This window comes from Protopterus annectens, chromosome 3.part0 (genome assembly GCF_019279795.1).
Source record: "Protopterus annectens isolate FY-2018-M chromosome 3.part0, PAN1.0, whole genome shotgun sequence".
In the NCBI taxonomy this organism is placed as follows: domain Eukaryota; kingdom Metazoa; phylum Chordata; order Ceratodontiformes; family Protopteridae; genus Protopterus; species Protopterus annectens.
This window is the reverse complement of record NC_056731.1, coordinates 367,007,382-367,029,570: the sequence shown is the minus strand read 5'-3', so window position 1 is coordinate 367,029,570 and position 22,189 is coordinate 367,007,382. Positions and strand designations below refer to the sequence as shown.

At 41.8% G+C, this 22,189-nt stretch overlaps 1 protein-coding gene across 3 annotated transcripts in view; it reads left to right on the top strand.

The window, feature by feature from the left end:
• Positions 1-22,189, top strand: part of STK17A (serine/threonine kinase 17a) — an 805,673-nt gene that overhangs the window by 583,885 nt on the left and 199,599 nt on the right. For all 3 annotated transcript variants that reach the window (XM_044064814.1, XM_044064816.1, XR_006363967.1), the window contains one exon: positions 5,457-5,583. In XM_044064814.1, coding sequence (XP_043920749.1) covers positions 5,457-5,583 — 127 coding nt within the window. The remainder of the gene's footprint in view (positions 1-5,456; positions 5,584-22,189) is intronic.

Sequence of the window (22,189 nt, the reverse complement as noted above, 5' to 3'; positions counted from 1 at the left end):
GCACGACGTAGTTGGGTGTCGGTTTTGTGCTAGGTTTAATAAGCGCACTATAAAACGGAGGTTAGATTGCGCTAGGTTAGTCTTTGGCAAGAGGTGTAATTATAATATGCCGTCGGATGTTCCGACGCCTGCTTCTACTAAGAAGCGCAAAGACAAATCTTTAAAGCCTAGGCAGGATGATTCGTCCGTTTCGGACGCCGTACCTTTTGAAGCTACAGCTGAACAGGTGGATCCGGCTGAAGTTTATGTTGAGTCCCAGGGGGAAACTTTGATTTTACAAGATGTGGCCTCTCAGGAGGCAGGTCAGGCTGAAGGGGCCTCTCAGGTTACTATTCTCCCTTCTATGCCTAAGGTGGTTAGGCCTTCTGCTTCTGTTTCTAAGGCTCCTTCTAAGGGCAGGTCTGTTTTGCCTTCCTCTGGTGTCAGTTCTGGTTCTTCAGGGTCTGTGTCTAAGAAGCACATGCTTAAAATGGCAGAGGATTTGATTACTTTAATTAGAGGTTCTATGCCCCCTCCTGATAAGAGGCCCAGGATGGAGCCAGAGTTGGAAAGTTTGGAGCAGGCCTCAGATGATTCAGAGTCTTCTGCTGAAGACATTCAAGATTTCCCTCCTTATTCTGATTCTGATGCAGAGGATTCCACTCCTTCTGCTTCTCCTCCAGAGGATTTTTCATTTTCAGAAACTCTGCATTCCATGAGGGAGCATTTTAAGTGGGAGGGACAGGATTACTCTGATTCACGGAAGAGGCTTAGGGAGTTCTTGTTTTACCACAGCATAGACCCTTAGCTATACCTCCGGTTTTGGATGTTGTTTCAGATGTTTTCTCGGAAGCTTCCCTTAATCCAGATTCTGTGCCTCCTGCCCCAGTTAAACCGGACAGGTATTACAGGGTGCCTGAGGCTCATAAATATCTGTATAAGAGTCCTAGGGCGGACCCAGAAACTATTAGTCAGGGGCCTAAGGGTGTTAGAGCCTCTGTTGTTAAGAATCCGGTTCCTCTGGATAAGGAAGCCAGAGCTTTGGATAGATGGGGTAAGAAGGTGTATACCTCTTCTTCTTTAGCAATGAGAGCTTTGAACTGCCAGTTTCATATGTTGAAGTATCAGAATTTCCTCCTTTCTCAGCTAAGATCTAAAGTGGATGCTTTGGCAGAGGGCATAGAGTGTAAAGAATTGCAGGATTTAGTGCATGTTTCTGAACAGGTGGGTAAGCACTCTTTGCAATGTGGTTTTGATGCTTTACAAGCTTCTTCTAGGGTGGCTGCCACTGGTTCAGTTATTCGTAGGCACGCCTGGCTTAAGGATCAGAATTTGTCTGAACATGTTAAGTCTAGAATTCTGGATGCCCCTTTACAGTCTGAAGTTTTGTTTGGTCCTCCTGTGGAGTCTGTCTTAAAGAAAATGGAAGACAAGGCTAAGTCTATGCAGACTGTTAAAGATTTTTTGCAGGTACAACCTCCAAAGTTTAGTAGAAATTGGCCTACTAAGGGGTGGACGTACCCTTCTTCTGATTCTCAGTCTAGGGGTAGATCTAGGCGTGGTAGGGGCAGAGCTCAGAGTACCTTCAGGCCGAGACAATGGAGTTCGCCTGCTCAGTCTGCTGGTGAGGGCAGGGGCCAGTCCTTTCGTAAACAGGCCCAATGACCTGCATTTTCAGCTGCCAGATTCTTCTTGCCTGGCAGCTCCTTTGGGAGGAAAGTTGGCTCTTTTCAAGCAAAATTGGCATTTAGTCACCCAGGACAAATGGGTATTGGACATTATAAACCGAGGTTACAAGTTCTATTTCCACACCATGCCTCCTTTCAAAGGCATGCCAGACGTCCCTCCTCGGCAAAGGATAGAGGCTCACAGACAAATTTCTTTACTTCTTCAAATGGGAGCTATACAGCCAGTTCCTCTGTCAGAAGTGGGCCTAGGATTTTATTCTCGCCTGTTTCTAGTTCCAAAGAAAGGGAACACGTGGAGACCAATTTTGGATTTATCTATCCTCAACACTTACCTGGACATTCCAAAGTTCAAGATGCTGACTTTACAACAACTTTTACCTCTGTTGGGAAAAGATCACTGGATGGTTACTCTGGATCTCAAAGAGGCTTACCTTCATGTTCCTATCAGGCCCAGTTGCAGGAGGTTCCTGTGTTTTCGGGCTGGAAATTTACATTATCAGTTCTCTGCATTGCCCTTTGGCTTATCTACTGCGCCCAGAGTGTTCACAAAGGTTCTGGCTCCAGTGATAGCATTTTTCAGACTAAGAGGAATACAGATTTATCCTTATTTGGACGACTGCCTGATTATTGCACAAGAAAAGGACGAACTTCTTCATCATCTACAGTGTGTGATGGCAGTGTTAAGATGCCTAGGGTATTCTGTGAACGAAACAAAGTCCAGTCTAGTACTCTCTCAGGACATGTGCTTTCTGGGTGTGAGACTGAATACAGCTTCCCAGATGGCCTTTTTGACCCCGGACAAACAAAGAAGCCTTTCTCTTTATTTCCAGCAAATGTCTCTACGGTCCAGGCTGACTGCAAGGACAGTCCTTCAAGCCTTGGGGTTCATGGCATCTTGTATTCTGGTGCTTCCCAATGCCAAATTGCATATGAGGAAGCTTCAATGGTATCTCAAAAATGTGTGGACACAGCACTGCCAAGATCTAGACACTGTCATTCAGATAATACCTTGCATTCAGAAGGAGTTTTTGTGGTGGGCTCAGGAATGTCACCTAAACAAGGGACTCTCTGTGACCCGGCCAGAGGCGAGTCAGATTCTAACGACAGATGCCTCGGACAAGGCTTGGGGAGCACACCTCAATGGAAAATGGGTGCAAAACACGTGGCCTGTCAAACTCCAACATTTGCATATCAACTTGAAGGAAATGTTAGCAGTCCAGTTTGCATTGATGGCTTTCAAAGATTTACTTCACCCAGGGCAGGTGTTGATTCAAACAGACAACACTACTGTCATGTGGTACATCAACAAGCAGGGGAACCCATTCTTACCCTCTTTGCAGGCAAGCGATGATTCTGTGGGAAACTGCTCTCAATCTACACCTCAGTCTTCAGGCAAGGTTTCTACCAGGAGCACAGAACTCCTTAGCAGATGTATTGAGCAGACAAATAGTGGATCCTCACGAGTGGAAATTGGATCCTCATGTATTTCAACAGTTGACAGTGTTATGGGGAACTCCAGACATAGATCTGTTCGCTTCTCCACTAAATTACCAGTTGCCAAAGTTTTGCACAAAATGTTTCATCACACAGCTTGGAAGGTGGACGCTCTATCATTCAGTTGGAACAATCTGCATGTATATGCCTTTCCACCTCTGCCTCTTCTTCCCAAGGTACTTTTGAAGGCCAGACAAGACAAGCCAACCATGATTTTGATAGCACCGGATTGGCCTCGACAACACTGGTACCCACTACTGAGGAGTTTAGTACGAGAACCTCCATGGCCTCTGCCTTTGATTCCGCACCTTTGTCACAAGAGGACACTCACTTCCTCAATGTCAAGATTCAGTCTCTGCATCTAACAGCCTGGCATATTCTGTTTTAGACTCTGGAGGGTCTCAGCTTCCACAACAAGTTTTGAATGTTATTTTGGAGGCCAGGAGGCCTAGTACCAGGAAAGTTTACGCTGATAAATGGAGGAGATTTTTATTTGGAGCAAAGGAAAGGACCTTGATGTCTCCAAATCTGATTTAAGTGTTGCTCTTCAATATCTTACTGAGCTATTGGACAAGGGTTTGTCTTTCTCCTCAATAAAGGTTCATGCTGCAGCCATTTCTGCTCACTATGATTGTGACCCTCCTTTATTCTCTCATCCTTGGTTTAAGCAATTTCTTAGAGGGGCAAAGAATATAAGACCCCCACGTAGAGCTCCTACTCCTGCTTGGGATCTCAATTTTGTGTTGGAAAAACTTACTCTACAACCTTTTGAGCCTGCAGCTACTGCCGAGTTAAAGTATTTGTCATGGAAAACTGCTTTTTTGTTGGCCATTACCTCTGCAAGAAGGGTTTCTGAATTACAGGCCCTCATGGCAGTGGAGCCTTTCCTGATTTTTCATAAGGATAGGGTATCTTTGCGTACTAATCCTTCCTTTATGCCTAAAGTGGTTTCTAGTGTGGCCTTAAACTATTCATTTGCCTACTTTTTATGCAAACCCCCAAAATAAAGGGGAGAAAATTTTGCATACTTTGGATATTCACAGGCAGTTGCGTTATTATTTGAGCAGAACCAAGGAGTTCAGACAGGCTCAGCAATTGTTTGTTTCTTTTGCTTTGGGTTCACAGGGTAAACCTGTTTCAAAACAAACTATTTCTAAATGGATTGGGTTTTGTATTTCTTTCTGTTACTCCCATCATGGTAAGGAGAATACTGCTGGAATCAGGCCTCATTCCACTAGGGCTACTGCTACTTCTACGGCCTTTCTAAGGGGGGTAGCTACAAAAGACATTTTGGAGGCAGCTACTTGGAGTTCAGTGCATACCTTTTCTAAACATTACCACCTTCCTCTTTATTCTAAGTCTAGGGCTGGATTTGCCACTGCAATTTTACAGGGCATTTTAGCGGCCCCTAATGCTTTATGATTTTTACCATCCTCCCTTTCCCATTGCTTTGGGATTCTACCCATAAGTAAGGACTGCAGCAATGTGAGATGAAGAACATAGTACAGTTTTGTACCTACCATAAATGTAGATGTTCGAAGATCCACATTGCTGCAGTCCAATTTACCCTCCCTCCTTCCCCACTGTAGTTTGACTTGGTGCTATGCTTTAGGTGATGGTTGTTGTTGGGCATGTTTTTGGGAGGTATTCTGTTTTTGGCTGTGGCCTTTCTGGTTTGGCCTTCTGACATCTGGGGCAAGAAAAGCCTGAGGATATGACGTCGGTCATGCGCCTTTATACCCTGACGCTCTGATGTCAGATCTAGGCGCCCATGACCGATGTCAGCCTTATACTTTGGTATTCGGGCCGACCGAGGACAGCGGACTACCCATAAGTAAGGACTGCAGCAATGTGGATCTTCGAACATCTACATTTATGGTAGGTACAAAACTGTACTTTTTCTTACCTATTCGAACTTCACCCCCTCCTAGCTGACAAGTCTCCTCTCTCTCGGTGGCCTTCAGACTGCTGGCTTAAAGATAGTCTTGAGTATTCTTCCTCGTACATCCATCTGTATTACCCAGCACATATGAGCTGAGATTGTGTGTTGGACATGTGACCTAGGGAAGGTAAAGGTTTGGTGCCCAGGCCAGACTTCAGCAGTGACAAGTCATATTTCAAGAATATTGCAACAGTGATCAGTAGGACATCTACTGTCTTGGTAAGTTTACACAACTCTACTTCATAGTACCAGATGGAAACAAACCAGTACACAAATTTAGTTTTAAATTTAATTTAGCTGCACTTTTCAGTATTTTTTTTTTTTTTTTTACTTTCAATTTTCATTCATTTTAGCCACAGAATATTCTGCTAACCAGTAGCTTCCCACTTGGAGATATCAGGATTGTTGATTTTGGCCTTTCCAGAATAATTAACAAAGACAAAGAATTGCGGGAGATTATGGGAACACCTGAATATGTTGGTAAGTTGAAATTTATTAAAAATGATTAAACTGGAAAAGGTAGTGTAGCACCGGTTACAGAATCTAGCTTAAGAGTTATCTTCCCACTTTAATTCTAAAACCAAGTTGTACAGTATGTCCTCAGTGTTTGCTACCACTTTTTGATGCACCTTAATCTGAACTTTTTACTTTGCCAGATAAGTATGCATGTTAAGGTTTCATAATTCAAATATGCATAATTGCTTTAGCTCAAAAGCACTACTGTCATTGAAAGAGAACTCGCTGACTGTTCCATTTTATACTATTGGAATGCCAAGGATCACAAAACCTTTGTCCGAGATCATTTGCTTTTATCCACATTGCTTGCAAATGTAAGCCATGATATATCATCAAAGAAAACATATAGGCACTGCAGTCAGTAGTGATTGAATGCATCTGTTCATGCTGCAACAGAGTAGCCACAGGAAGTGTTTGAAGAACTTACTAGTGCAACACTTGGACACGTATACCAAACAACCAAAACACAGAAAGGAAAACTCCACCTCATAATTAAGGGGTATAAATCTGCGGTGGTGGTGCTGCGGTAGCGTTGTCACCTCACAGCAAGACACCATTGTCCCGTTCGATTCTCAGCTAGAGCGTCTTCTGTGGAGACATGCGTGAATGGGCATACTTTCATTGAAGGTTGTGCGTTAGGGTTGGCAACTCAGCATGTGAAAATCAACTGCCAATTATTAGCGGACCGGAGTTCTGCTGTGGCAGCCCCTAACCGGGAAAAGCCAAAAGACGCAACAACTTATGAAATAGAGAAAGGACAGTAGTTAGCTGTATTTGTTGATGCTCCGTTGAAAAAAAAAAAAAGGTGTTCCACATAACACACTAGGGCAGTAATTCTCTTAAGGGCTGAGCAGAGAGGAGCAGCTCATGTCTAGCCCGCACTATCACATACATATTTCAGAGATGGATTAAACAAGATGATGAGGTAATGGCCAGGTCAAATGACAGTTACATTTACAGCATTAGAAGAATGTAGCACCTTCACACTATGTGTTGTTTAGGCCATATTATTGGAAGGGTGTGCTGTAGGAGGGCTAGAATGGTGGCCAAGAAATACCCCTTCCTAAAGTGTGTCACTACTCAGGATTTACAGTTCAGGATATTGGAGGCGAAATTTTAGTATGCCAAGAATGAGCATACTCACATGGTTATCACATCAAGATAAAATTTAATTGCCCTAGCCATTGACAGTGATGGACAGAACTTTCTCAGCAGGTGTACGTGCTGCATGCTAAGGTGCTGGCTACTAGTAACATTAGATGTCCTTTTATGTCACTGGTGCAGTATTCTAAACAGAAGGGATCCCCTGCCCAGGGCAGTCTGATGCCCAGCCAGTATACTAAAGCCTAAGGATCTTGTATGCACAGTACGTCACGCCTAAGCTCCCAGCACATAACATACAGCATCAAAGGGACATACGGATGCAGCTAACCAGAACTTCAGTGCCGCCAGTTCGAATGCCATTACTGCTAATTTATTTATTTATTTTGTATTTATTTATTTGCAGTTTCTTAACCGGGAAAGTTCATTTGGCCAGAATGAGCTTGTTTTCAATGGAGGCCTGGGGAGAAAAGCTCCATATACAATTATTACAAAGCTAATATCAACAAAGTTAACAAGTACAGTACAATTTTCAAAAACCACTAAAACACAGTAATACAGAAGACCGGACAACAACATTTGATCAAGACAGAATAATGACATTTGGGGAAGGTGTAACATAGTATTGAATGAAATTAAAACGTAAGTATTTTCGAGTACATAAGTATAATTTGGAGTGCAGACATTTATGCACTCAAAGTTTCATGAGGTGAGAGGGAGGAAGAATTAGAGGAGGAGAGTAGAACAGTGAAAGGTGAATAGGCTGAGTTATGAGAAAGGATAAAAAGGGGAAGAGGGAGTGGAAATTAAATGAAGGGAGTCACTAGGTTGAGTTTTGAGAAAGGAGAAAAAAAGGATGGGGGAGCAGAAATTATATAGAGGGGGGGTCAGGTGGGGTGAGAGCATGAGCATTCCCGGTGAGAAGAGAGATGGGAATGAAGCATGGTTTTGAAGACAGAGTGGTTTTGGGTGATTCGAATGTGGGGGGGGGGCAAGTAAATACCATAGACAAGCAAGGGGGAAAGACGGGAGAAATTGCCCAGGGTTGAGCATAAGGGTTTGTTCACTTTGAGGAGGTTCTGTTTACTGAACCCGAGTAGTCTGTCAGGATGATGCAATGTGAGTAAGGAGGAGAAGGAAGGGCAGTTAGAGGGTTTGAAAATGAGATTGTGAGCAGTTAGCAGTTGAATGTAAGAGAGAGTGGGGAAGTTCAAGGAGTGGAGTGCATCACAGTGGTGGGAGGATGATTTGGTCCAGGTAGCTAACTTAGAGATTTTATTGTAGCAGGATGACCGTTTGACTTTAGGGAGGATTGAAGGTTGGTGAGAAGAGGGGCTGCATACAAGAGAGAGGGTATGAGGTAGGACATAGAAAGTATATATTTGGATGAGGGAATGAGAACAGCTGTGACGATACAGCATTCCGACCTTTTGGTGTGTTTTCTTAATACTAGTTTGTATATGAATGTCCGTCTTTAAATGTTCATCAATGATAACACCTAGACATTTTGTATGGGAGACTATTTCTATGGTAATCTTATTCTGACTGACTATGGAGAAGGAATTTTTATTGATAGAGGTGTTTTTAGGTAGGGTAAAGATCATGATTTTAGTTTTGGATGCATTGAGAGCAAGTTGATTATTCAGCGTCCAAGACTCAGTACAAGAGAAGTCATCTTGTGTTAGTTTGGGTTTGGGGAGGGATTGAGCATAGCAAATTATAGTGGAATTGTCCGCATATTGCGCAAGTTTGGTGTTAGGAATACACTGATGAAAATTATTGAAGAAGATGTTAAAAAGTAAGGGACCCAGTATAGAGTATGGAACTCCTGTTGGAGTGTGAAGGAAGGAAGAGTTACTATTATTCCACTTGATGGCTTGTTGTCTGTTAGAACGGTAATTGGAAAACAAGTTAATAGAGGAGGGGGAGAGATTGAGAAGAGAGAGTTTGAACAAGAGAAGTTTGTGGGAAATAGTATCAAAGGCCTTTGATAAGCCTTGGAAAAGGGTAGATACAATGTTGCCAGAGTCTCTGGCGCGGTTGATGACATCAAGGAGGAGAGAAGGGCAGTGGTAGTACTATATCCAGGTTTAAATCCATGTTGAGTTGGAGAAAGAATTTGATAGTCTAGGAAGTAGGGAAGGAGTTGCAAGTGTATGCATTTTTCAAGAACTTTTGAGATAGGAGACAGGATGGCTGTAGTACGGAACTTGGAAATTTCAGTATTATTGCATCTTTGTGGAGGGGAATGATAAATGCTTTCTTCCAGTAGAGGGGTACATAGGATTCTGAGATTGTATGGTGATGGCAAGGGCTATGCCATCTGCAGCTAGCTTGAGAAAGTTAGATGAAAGGTTGCCTGGGGCATAAGAGCAAGGTTTTAATTTTAGTTGAAGTTTTTTTATGGTGTGTAAGAGAGACTGGTTGTATGGTAAAGGGGGAGATGAGTAGTGTTGAATGGTAAAGGGGGAAATGAGTAGTGTTGATGTCAGTGGGACTAGAGTTGAGGGCGTGGGATGAGGGTGGAGTAGAAGTATTATTGGAAAATGATGTAGTGAGCTTGGCTATTGAATCAATGAAGAAAGAGGCGAATTAAGTAGTTGAGATATGATCTGGAGAGTTAGGGTCAGGGCCAGGGGTTGTCTTGTTTGCCAGGAGAGAGGAGAGCAGATATACTGTTCCAAAATTGTTTTGAGTTGGATCTATGATTGTTTTGAAGCTTGGAGTATTAGGACTTTTGGTCTAAAGCAGTTTGTTTTTCACTTTATTACGAAGTTGCTTATACTAAGTAAGGGTGTTAGGTGTTTTAGATTTATGGTAATGCCTCCAAGATTTATCTCGGAGATGTATGAGTGTAATAGTTGCTTTAGTTAGCCAAGGGGTAGATTTGGTTTTGATTCTTTTAGTTCTGGGGAGAGCGAAGCTATCTAGTAGATTATTGAATGTAGTATTGACGTATGTAACAACATCATCAAGAGGGAGAGTTTTGACAGAGTTCCAGTTCATATGTTTTGGTGAGTCGAAGAAAGCTAGAGAGTTGAAGTTTTTTAGGGTACGAGTTATGTAGTTGTGGTGAAGATGGAGGGAAGATGGTGAGTGACAAGGAAAGGCAGGGAGATGATTGCTGAGGGAGTCTGGTAGGATGCCGTTGTCAGAAATGGAGTTAGGGTGAGAAACTAATATCCAGTCCAGAATACTACCGGAGTTGTTATCTTTATTAAATCCGGTAGGAGAGGTAATTGTTTGGGTGTAGTTGTATAGGTTTATATTCTGAGGTGATATGTATGTGACTGAATAGAAGCCTAGTTTATATTTACGTTACCTAGGAGTTTCGTTTCATTGTTTATATTGGATGAGAATCAAGACAGGATGTCTTCAAGAATGTGGATGCTATTTCCTGGTGGAATACAAAGAGCAGCGATACATATGTTTGTATGGTTATTAATTTTTAGGAGGGCCAGCTGTTGTGAATTTGGGGTATAGGCTTGGTAAAGTGTGTCACTGTTAGGGAGGAGGAGAAAAGTAGGGCTACTCCACCACCTTTGTTTAGAGTTCTGTCATTTCTTATGATCTTGTAGTTGGGGAGGGGTAATTTCGGAATCTTTTATGTGGGATTTTAGCCATGTTTCAGTGATAGAGAGAATATCAGAGTGGTAATGGGATAGCCGGGTAGGAAGTTTATTGCATAAACTTTGAGTGTTAATGGTAGCAAAAAAGGAGAGATTTATGGTGAGAGTGTAAGGAAGACAACTTAGGGTTAAAAGAATGATTGTCTGAGGGTCCGGGATTAGGATGCATGTCAGCAGAGAGGAGGATAGAGATTAGTTGGAGTAGGAAGGAGGCAAGGTCTTTAGATTCGTTGGAGTTGAGAGCAGGGTAGCTGGAAGAGGCATGGATTGTGAGGGATTGGGACTGTATTATAGATATCAGGAAGAATCTTTCTAGTAAAGAGAGAGTCATTATAGTAATAGAGGTGAGATTCTTTTAGGGCATGTATTGAAATTGTATGATAGGGAGGGGAGTAGGAAAAGTCAGTCTGGTAAGATGGAGTAGGCAGTAGAGGAGGAAAGGTAGACATATTAATTGTATAATATGTGTATGTTTGATGTGCGTTGTAGTGCAAGATTATAGTATGCACTGAGGATGTGCAGAAGGGAGAAGGAATTAGCAGAACGTAAAGTGGTGTGATGTCATTGGTAGTAAGAATGGGGAAGGAGGGAAAGTAATAGGTAAGGGGAGGGTTGTGGGTAGTGGAAACAGGAGGGGTTAGTGGATGAGGAGGTGGGTGGAGTTTGTTCAGATAGGCTGAATGCTAGAGGGGGTATAGTTTAAGTGTAGAGGCACTGGGGGTGGTGGGAATTGGAGGAAGGGTAGGGGAAGCAGAGTGAGCCCGAAAGGGCGAACGGAGCAGGCAGAGCTGAGGAGGAGGAAGGAGCAGAAGAAACCAACAAAAGTAATCAGGGATGCAGGCACTTTCGAGCATGCAAAAGTACTGACAAGCTCGGAGGTACATTATGTATGAGTTAAGGTTTGGTTTAATTCATGGAGAATTGAACAGGTGACACAGTTGTGCAAAAAACAATGGGAAAGGACAATAGGCATTAGAGCTGCAGGGAGCTGAGGAGGAGGAAGGAACAGAAGAGGCCAACAAAAACAATCTGGGATACAGGCACTCTCGAGCCCTCAAAGGTACTGACAAGCTCGGAGGTACATTATGTATGCATTAAGGTTTGCTGTAATTCAGGGAGAATTGAACAAGTGACACAATTGGGAAGGACAACAGGCATTAGAGCTGAGGAGGAGGAAGGAGCAGAAGAGACCAAAAAAAAAAAAAATCAGGGATACAGGCACTCTCAAGTAATCAAAGGTACTGACAAGCTCAGAGGTACGTTATGTATGAGTTAAGGTTTGGTCTGATTCAAGGAGAATTGAACAGGTGACACAGTTGTGCCAAAACCAAAATGCAGAGCCAGCAAACAGTGAGATATAAATTTAATAATGTACAGTTAGGAGAACAAAACAGACAGTTTCCGGCTACAAATATTTTAAGCCTTCGTCAGTGTAGTAAATTCTGGTTACATCCATTCTCCTTTTATAGTGTATCACTCCTAGAGGCTAATTGAAACAATTACACATTAAAAAATATTCATTAAGTCCTGGTGAAAATAAAGCACCCAGTTTAATGATCCATTTTTTTCTCATTATTATTTAACAATTGGTGCCATCCTGATTTATTATGTCTGTTACCTTGTATTTTGTCAGTGATGGTAAAATTAAAAACTGCATTAGTATGTTTCTCGGTATGTTTGTATAGGGCATTGGTTGGTTTCCTGATCCTGATATCACTTGTGTGTTCCGAGATTCTAAATTTAACTGGTCTTGAGATCTGTCCAATATAAAAGCAGAGCAACTGCAGGTGGCCATGTAGATGAGCCAGTCTGACTGGTAGCTGGAAAAAAATGTAATATTGAACACTTGTCCGGTATTCTTTGCTGGTAAATTCCCTGGTTTTCAGCACCCTTTTACAATGAGTGCAGTGACCACATGGAAATCAACCTTGCAGAACCCTGCCCTCTAATGTCTGTGTTGAATTCGTATCAGATGTATGTGAATGTTTGTAATGAGTTGTGTGAGCCAAGATTTCTGCCTCTTCTAAACGAGAATTGGCATGTATCATCTACAGTTGCACTTACCCTGGTGTCTGCTAAAAGAATGTTCCAGTGCCTACATATACACTGTTAATTAGGACATCCTTATTCCTACCATATGTGGTGATTAATCTGATTAGTGCATTTTTCTCTGCTGTTTTATCCCTATACTGAAGTAACAAACCCAGAAAAGTACTCAAACATATTAAAAACAAAAAAACACCACGCTGGACACAAAAGTAAAGTAGAATTAGCGCTTTCGTTTATACACAATAGATAAACTTCTTCAGATAAAATACAAAGGGGATACACACTTAAATACACATCCAAGAATGACATCACTTCCTGTCTATAAAATCACATAAAAAAACATTCATAATATGAACTTTACAAATCACAAAAATGACGAAAAGTACATGTATAAAATTGCATATATACAAATATTTCAATCTTACATAAACTAGAGTATAAATCCTTAACTGAATAATGCTCTTAGTTTTAATAAGCTAATAATGGAGATAGTGTCATTTAAACCAGGAGACACTGAGGAATTAAGTTTCAACTGCCAGATTAATTCTTTTTCTTCTAACTTCAAGGGTGAGGGGCCCCCTCTACCATTGTCCAAGATTTTTTTCTATAACTAAAAAATAAAAGCTATGATTGGGAAACGTGATTACATGTCTTGCTAAAGCATTTGTCGTATCACACTTAGAAATAGCATAAACATGCTCATAAATTCTTTTTTAAAAAATTCTATCCGTTTTCCCTACATAGTACGTGGGGCAGTCGCGACATATTGCAAGGTATACAACCCCTCTTGTGTTACAATTAAATTTATCATTGACATTAAATCTTTTCCCAAGGATCTCAAAGGACTTAGTCACAAAAATATGTTTACACATATTACATGCACCACATTTTGTCATACCAAAATGTGGTCTATATTTTACATTTTGTTTTAGTTCTAAAATGTTTTTTAAATTCCTCCCTTTCCTAAAAGTGATTTTTGGGGAAGAACCTAAACATTCTTTCAAATGTGCATCATCCAAGATAAAAGACCAATTTTTTAAAATAATTGTCTTTATCCAAGATGCATCTTTCGAAAAAGTTGTTATAAAATTTGTTCCAATGAAATCTTCACCAATCATGTTAATTGTATTATCCACTAATGGTGTCAAATTAAATGAGTCAAGGTTATTTACAATAATGGAATCATCTCCTGAGTGTTCATCTACTATTTCAACTGTATTTTTCAAAATAGGTGGAAAAATACCATGTTCCCTCTTAGAAGAAACTTCCCTCAGAAGTTCATTAATTAATGCCAATGGGTAACCCCTGGTGGCAAACATGTTTTTAAGTGTATTACATTCCTCAACAAAGTCACAATCAAGCGTCGACATTCTGGCTGCCCTGACTAATTGACCTTTCACTACCCCACGTTTTTGATGTATGGGATGACAGCTAGAAAAATGAAGGAAAGAATTGGAATAGGTTACTTTCCGATGAACCCTAGATGTGAACATACCAAGATCAAAGTTTTTGGTTAGTAATACATCTAAATAATTAATTGAGTTAACTTGATAATCAAATGTAAATTCGAGGAAGTCAGTAGACCTATTCATTTCCATTATAAGTGATTCTGCTGATTGCCTGTCACCATTCCATAATATAAAAATATCATCAAGGTATTGTGTATACCACATGGCCTTCTCTTTAAAAACAGAAAAATTAAAGAGAAACCTCTTCTCCCATGCTGCCATGACGGCATTAGCGAAGGTACCCCCACAAGGGGAGCCCATCGCTATTCCTGTTTTCTGGAGAAAAAATTTACCATTGAAAATAAGTAAGTCAGACCTGTTTTGTTTAGATGGTCCAGTGTTTGGTCTAGTATGTATCACCTCTTCTGTAGCCTCTCTGCCTGAATCTCATAACTAGATCTTCCTCATATGAATGGTGAAAAGCTGCATCTGAACATATCCTTTTGATATGTAAGAACTGTGACTTTGGAATGTTTCTGCGTATATGAGGAGGATGAAAGCTGGTAGCATGGAGTAAGGAGTTGAATTTGGGGGTGTTTACGGTAAACTTCAGTTTTTAGTGTGTGATCAGCATTCTGGGTTATAAGTACATCCAAGAAAGTGATTGTGTTGATATCAAAGGTGACTGTAAACTCAATCCCCCATTTATTATCATTCATGTATTCAACAAACTCCTGAAGAGAAGTACTATCAGACCTCCATACTAACCAGCAATCATCCAAATATCTCCTCCAGATGTCTATCTCATCCATGTAGATGTTATGGGCCCTATCATAAATTAGTTGTTCCTCAATATAGGCCATGAAGAGATCAGCATATATGGAGGCAAAGGAGGCTCCCATGGCAGTTCCTTTGACCTGTAAATAATAGTTGTTCTGAAAATAAAAAACATTTTTGGTCAAGGCATACTCTGTTAAACAGAGTAAGAATGTGTTAAAGCCCGGTAAATATAATTCAGACCTAATTAGCCAATATTCCAGAGCCTCCAAGCCCGCCCAATGGGGGATATTTGTATGTAATGCAGAAACATCCAAAGTACACATGAGCCACCCTGCTTCCAACTGCATATCGGAAATGACCCTAAGGAACTCCGTAGTATCTTGAATCCTTGCTCTGACCCATTTGAGGGTCTTCGATGTAAAGTCAGGAACTGGGATAGGGGTTCAGTAATTGAGCCTCTGCCAGAGACAATTGGCCTACCTGGTGGATGTTGTAAGCTGTTATGGATTTTTGGTAAAAAAAATATATATAGTGACTGGTAGGGTCCCAAACTGTTAGGTGATACAATGTGTTGTTCGTTATAATGCCGTCTTCCTTAGCGGAATTCAAGAAGCAATCTATTTCTTTCGTGAAACTGGTAGTAGGATCACAAACCATAAGTGAATAGTAACATTTATCAGACAATTGTCTCATTGCTTCCATATGTATTGTGTCCAGTCCTGTACCACTATGGCCCCACCTTTGTCTGCTGGCAGTATCACTAGTTCATGATTAGTACCCAGTTCCCGAATCATGTCCATCTCATGTTTCGATAGATTATTGGATTTTGCCCAATGATCCCTGTAGTTAAAATGTAGATATTTGAGAACTGAGTTTTGAAACATGAGAACAGTGGGATGCATGGGTGGAATGAAGTTGTATTTGTGATATTTAAATCCGAAGTCCATGCTGCTGTTCTGGTTCAGATGCTGTATGGAAAAAGAGTTTCAGGTTAGGGCATCTACAAAAAGAATGATGTATACTGTGCAAAGGTATCTGCAGGCACATAAAAAACAGCTATAAAATTGATTCCTTTATTGAGTAGTTTAACATAAGAAGGAGACAATTCAACAGAGGAGATACTAAGTACATTATTTTGTTCTACTCTGTACAATCAGTTTGAATAACTCCTCCATACTGTCTATCCCTATGTTTCCTGCCACCCCGCTTTTGTTTACCCCTAAAGGGGTGGGCATGTTGCTTTTCTTTGACACTGGTGAGTCTGTGACATTTTGTGTAGAGGACTCTAAACCAGAGGAAGTTTCCTCACAACTGGATAGGGTTAATTTCTTCAGTATAGTGTGTGGCCTCTTTCTTTTGACAACCTTCCTATTCATAGGTTCAAATCTAACATGTTTGTTGGTGGCGTAGGGATGTCCGCTCTCATAATCTGTTACATCTCTGTGAAATTTTTTCGACTTTTTTTCTTTTAACTGCTGCTCTAATGACAAAAGATCCTAACTCGGTTTCCTCAAACAGTTGTAACCCTTTTCACCCTCATATTTTGCAAAGTCAATGCACATACGTTTGATATCAGATATGTTTTTATCTATGGTCCTGTCTTAGTATGATGCTAATTTAACAAATTCCATGGATGCTTTATGTTGCACCTCAGCCCATTGTTCCAGAAGAGTAGTGTCAGCATCAGGAACCTAGGGTTGAGTTCGTACCCTCAAACCTCTGGGGGAAATATCTTTGGTAATATATGCTTTTAATAATTTGGCATGCCATACATTGGTCCTAAGGGCCCTCATATTTTTACTAAGTTTATGAAATTCCACTTCACACATATTTGTTTGGGGTGATAACCTCAGATCCATTCTGTATGTTATTGATTAGTCCAAAAATTGCTAAGTCATCTCTATCCAATGAGAGACCCTTGAGTAAATTGGTGAGATCCATCTCTTGGTCAGTCTCCCATAAAAATCAAAAACCTATATAGTAAATTATAGTTGGAGTGTGGTATTGCCCTAAGAAATCAAATTAAAAAGTAATATATAAAGCATGAATGGCAATCCCAATAGCTAGCTCATGAATATTCTATATAGGATGTAATAAACACATGTAGAATTACAAACAGTACCAACCACTAAAAACTCTTTCCAGAAATGGTAAGTCCCCAGTCTAGAGTAAGAAGTGTTAACAAAAAAAAAAAATGTATTGCTTATAACCAAAAAACCGAGGACAATATTAACCCCTGCCGAACCCAGTTAAACACTTCATGTGCTTAAAAAAGGTCAATACCCATATATGACCTGGGGTGAAAAAAGCTGTGGACCATAGTAGCCCCTCCATATAATAGCACTATTCCACTTATAATTTTAGCAGTGCTATGCCCACAATGAAGATATCAAACCAAAGAACATATGTTCATGTATAATTTGAGGACAACATTAGCCCCTGCAAAATCACATAATAAACTTAAATATAGTTAATTTGCAGTGCTAAGTCCTTGATCCCTATTCACCTGAGAACTGGTCAAAAATATAAATGGCTGCCACTCAGTATACCAATATAATTGGGCAATACTCAGTCCAACCCATCATATGTAAAGTATATAAATACAGGAGGAAAGGTCCTAGAAATGGATGCTCAACTATAAAAGGATATAGCTATGGGTTTAATACTTGGATTAGGGATGCAAAGCAATCATGACCAACTAGAACACAGCTATATTGTATATGTTACTCATAACGGATCTGTCCTTGCATAAAAATATATCAAACAGGCATTAAAAAAGCCCTAAACTAGGGAATATATACTTGTGACATCTAATTATGCGTATAGAACAACTTTTTCCACACATCCACCTTCTATGCAAGTTGCATGCTATATACTGTCCTGAATCACTATTGCAAAAACAAAATGGCGTCTCCAATGGCACAATCAAATTTAAACAGTGAAAAAGCACAAAAACGTAATTACAAACAATGTTGTAAACCATATGCCTTTCCCGCTATGATAATGAAATAGTGTAATAGTATATCTTGGTATTTCATAAGCAACCTGTATCATTAGTACACACAAAACAACTTGTTTTCCAAATCCATCTTTCTGAGCGAAATATGTGCTACATACTGTCCTTAATTCTTGTTGCCAAAAATGGCGTCCTAGATGACACAATTGGGGTATTTGCCAAATATAAACAGTAAAAAAGCACATGGTTGTATACAGCAACATTAAACGTATAGCCTTCCTGTTATGGTAAAAAATGGTATAAAGCCCACAATGTAGATAATGCATCACAAATGATTCTGATATTATGAATATACGTATATCCCTCAAAATGACTGGAACAACGAGTACTAATTAGGGTTGTAAACACTAATGTCCCAAACATAGTATCCAAACAAACAAAATGATGCGCCTTGATGGTATAAATCCTTCACAAGGAATCATGAGCGATGCCATTAGTTTGAAAATCATAGAAAACCGTTTTCCATATATAATTCAAGCAGAGAAACTAAATATAAGACAATGTGTTATAAATCCTGCTCCCCTGAGTTGCAATCAAAAAAATACACCAAACGTCCATGAAGTATTGGACAACAAACAGAAATAATCAAAAGGTTGCCCAAAAAAAACAGTGTCTGTGATGTATCCAAGCCCAGCAGCATACATTAACTCCGTACCTATCAATATTAAAAAATAGTTTGGATACTGTAAACATGTATTCCAATGTACAGATTAACTTAAGGACAACCACTCATGTAATAATGTCAAAATAAAGTCCAAACTGAAGCAAGTTGGTAAAAGTCCACAGCACGATCCCAAATAAGTGTCGTTGATTGAAAGAAACGACAATAAGTGTTGCTAGTGTATTCAAAGCACATAGACCAAAGATTAAATCATATATTAACAACCTTGCTTCCCCAGTTTAGATCGTGATAATAGTGAACAGTAGGCTTAGAAAAGTTCAGCAAGACCAACCGGAATCCTCAAAACACTTAGAAAATGCGTTTGCTATGCTCAAACGTGTAAATAACCATGCAAGAATCAACAAATGCCCCCATAGTAATTTGTAGATGTTATAGAGGTTTAGTTAGTTATGAAAAACAATTCACTGTACCTGATGGAACTAGTGCAGTCATCTAGATCAAAACGGATGCACTGAGGAGTAAATATACATGTAGCTCTCAGAATAAACAAACACGCTAAGCCCCTCAGTTCGATGGTATTCGATAAAATAGCTCCAGGCACCAAATCCAAAAAGATATTTAAGCCTCCAGAGGTGAATACAAAGTTTTCTTTTCCTTTTCTCCAAACGTATAGTGCCCAAATGCACAGAATGTCACAGACCAACAGCAGAGGGAAGGGAACTGTTCCAGAAAGAGATGAGCCACTGCAAGTAAGGTAGCTGCACGGCCCCAAAAATCCTCAGCAAAAAAAAAAAAATGCAGCGCCAGCAAACAGTGAGATATAAATTTAATATACAGTTAGGAGAACAAAACAACAGACCGGTTTCAGCTACAGATTTGTTAAGCCTTCATCAGTGTAGTAAATTCTGGTTACATCCATTCTCCTTTTATAGTGTATCACTCCTAGAGGCTAATTGAAATAATTACACATTAAAAATATTCATTAAGTCCTGGTGAAAGTAAAGCACCCAGTTTAATGATCCGATGTTAAGTTGTCTATCTCGCCTTCATTCTTGCTGGATGGGTTCGGAGCTGACCTCGGCTCCGACTCGGCCACTCTAAAAGCTCGAGAGTTGGTTCCACCGGCTCGAGGCTCCCCTTATATCCCACAATGCTAGGCGAGAGTTACCCCAGATCTCGTTTGCCACTACAGAGATTGAGGTGTTGGTTTTCTACCGGTTCTTGGTAAGTGACTTTCTTGTAAAGTTAGTGTATTTAAACCCCTTTATTTTTAATTTTTATACTTATTTCCCTTAGTTTAGAGGAATTCTTGCCCCTTTTTCTTAAAATTCCTGTTTTTTCCCCACAAGAACTTTAAGTTCTTCCCTCGGGCCTTCAGGCCTTCTTCCTTCCCTAGTGGGTGTGTGTGTGTGTTATTTTTCTTAATTTAAAACCTAGTAGTTGTTTTATTTTAAGCTAAAACTAGACAGGGTGTAATCAGTGTGTTTTTGACTGTGTGTGTGATTGCACTTTCGAATGTCTAAAGAATCAAAGGTCTCAGGCTTCAAGAAGTGTGATGCGTGCTGTCAGAAAATGTCTCTGACAGACGGTCACACTTCTTGTGTCTACTGCCTGGGACCTTTGCACCTGCAGGACTCCTGTGCTGTTTGCCATGGCTTCAGTCCCAGGGTCCTGCAGGAAAGAAAAAATAAATTAATTTTAAGAGGTTTACTCAAGCCTGAGGATTCCCTTACTGTGTCTTCAGGGAAGCCCTCCAAGGCTTCTAGGTCTTCGGCTCCAGCAACTGAGCCGAGACCTAAGGCTTCTAAACCTCCGCCTACATCGGCTCCGGCTGGAGCCGATGAGTCTCAGTCCACAGTTTCTGTGGTTCCCTCGGCTCCGGCTGGAGCCGAGGTATTAGAAATTCCCGTGTTGGCTCCGACCAGACCTTTGGAGCCGACATCTAGGAAGAGGTCCAGGTCACCATCCCTTGGCTCCGTTCATTCGGCTCCAGGATCTCCCCTGCTGTCTGAACGGAGCCATAAATCTCACTCCTCTAGGTCATCGAGGCTGTCGGATCATGACCTTCAGAGGGTAGTGAGTCGACTTCTTAAGTCCGAGGCACTGGCCCAGATGCTTCAGAGCCCGACTCATCAGTCGATGCCTGCCCCTGTCCATCAATATATTCCTCCTCCGACTCCGTTGAGCTCGGAGCCGGGTCGTGTCGGAACCGAGACTGTGGTAGCGTCGGAGCCGATACAATTGTCTTCGGCTCCATCATCGGCTCCGATTTCTTCCTTAGAAGAATCTCGGCGCCGGACTTCCATCGTCGGCTTCGAGGGGGTGAGTGGCATCGGACCCTTGTCCGACCCCGCTCTTCCTCTCGGAGCTTCGGCGCTGGTGAGTTCGGCTCCGACATCGGCCTCGGAGCCATCACTGTCGGTGCCGAGGGAGGTTCTCAGCTTCTCGGAGCGGGGACCTCTGGCTTTGCCTGACAGGGGTGCGTTCGAGGTCATGCGGAGTGTGTTAGAGCCTGGCTCTACTCCACAGTCGGCTCCGTCCGCCCCTCCCTCTACGGTGCCTCAGGTCAAGTCGACTCACTCCCTCATCCCGGACCGCAGAGAGCCAGCTCCTCAGGAACCCCCTGTGGGGATTTCATCCTCTTCTGAGGCCTCTCCTGATTTGGCAGAAGAGCCCCCTCGGAAGAGGAAGTGTAAGAGGAAACACATTGACTCACCTGAGTCCATCACATCTGACACAGATTTAGATGATTCCGAGGGTTCCCCCCGTTCCCCTTCTGAAGATGTCTCCTTTGCAGACATTCTAGAGATCCTGAAGCAGAGGGGAAATTGGCCAGCCCTTAACCCTTCGGAGGATGAATCTGTGTATCTTGAGGCGTTTGGCTCTCGCCCTTCCACCTCCTGGGTGTCCCCCCCTTTGACCCCCTCATGCAGGTGGTTGCTTAAAAGGCATGGACGGCTCCTGATTCAGTGGACCCCACTCCCAGGAGACCCTCCAAATTCATAACGGCACCAGCAGACAAGCAGTTCTTGACAAAAGGAGTTTCTGTGGATGCTATGGTGGTAGCTGCTGCCACTAAGAAGGAACTAGCTGATCCTTCAGTACATGTCCATCCACCTAACAAGGAATCTAGGTCCATGGACAGGTGCGGAAGCGGATGTTCTCGTCAGCGACATTTACTATGCGTTAAGCTGAACTACCTGTGCCATTTCACTCGTCTTCAAAGGGACTTGATCAAAGAAGCGAGTGACATGTTGAAGGACCCTACAGCTGCGGGGTTTCAAGATAAGATGAACACTCAGCTGGCTACCCTTAACTCCATAACCAACTCCTCCATGCGCCTCCTTTCTTATGCAGCTGATGGAGCGAGTAGGGCCGCAGGGACAGGTGTGGCCTTACGTAGGCATGCCTGGATGCGGCTATGCAATTTTGCGGACCCCTTCAAGACGTCTTTCACTAACTCCCCGTTTGATGGATCATCTCTCTTTGGTCCTCAGGTGAAAGAAACCTTGACTAGGTGCGAGACTGATGGCAAGACTCTTTCTGCCGTCGGAGTCCGTTTTTCTACTCCTTCTAGACCTTACCCCAAAGGCCAGAAAAGTGGGAAAATGTGGTTCCGTAAACAATCTCAAGGGACTTCGCCTGACGACAAAGTCGTTTCCTGCCAGAGGCAGAGGCGGGAATAACAATGGTAGACGCCGCCCTCGAGGCAGGGGGCTCCAGAAACAGGGCAACCGGGAAGCTTTCTCTGATAAGCCCTTTCAGCATCCCAGAGGTGTTGCCCGACTGCCCACCTTCGGAGGCAGTCGGGGGAAGATTGTCACTGTACCCAGTAGCCTGGCTATCCCTGACTCAAGACAAATGGGTACAGTCCGTCATTTCGAAGGCTATTCTATCCCCTTTCTTCGCATTCCAAACCAATCAA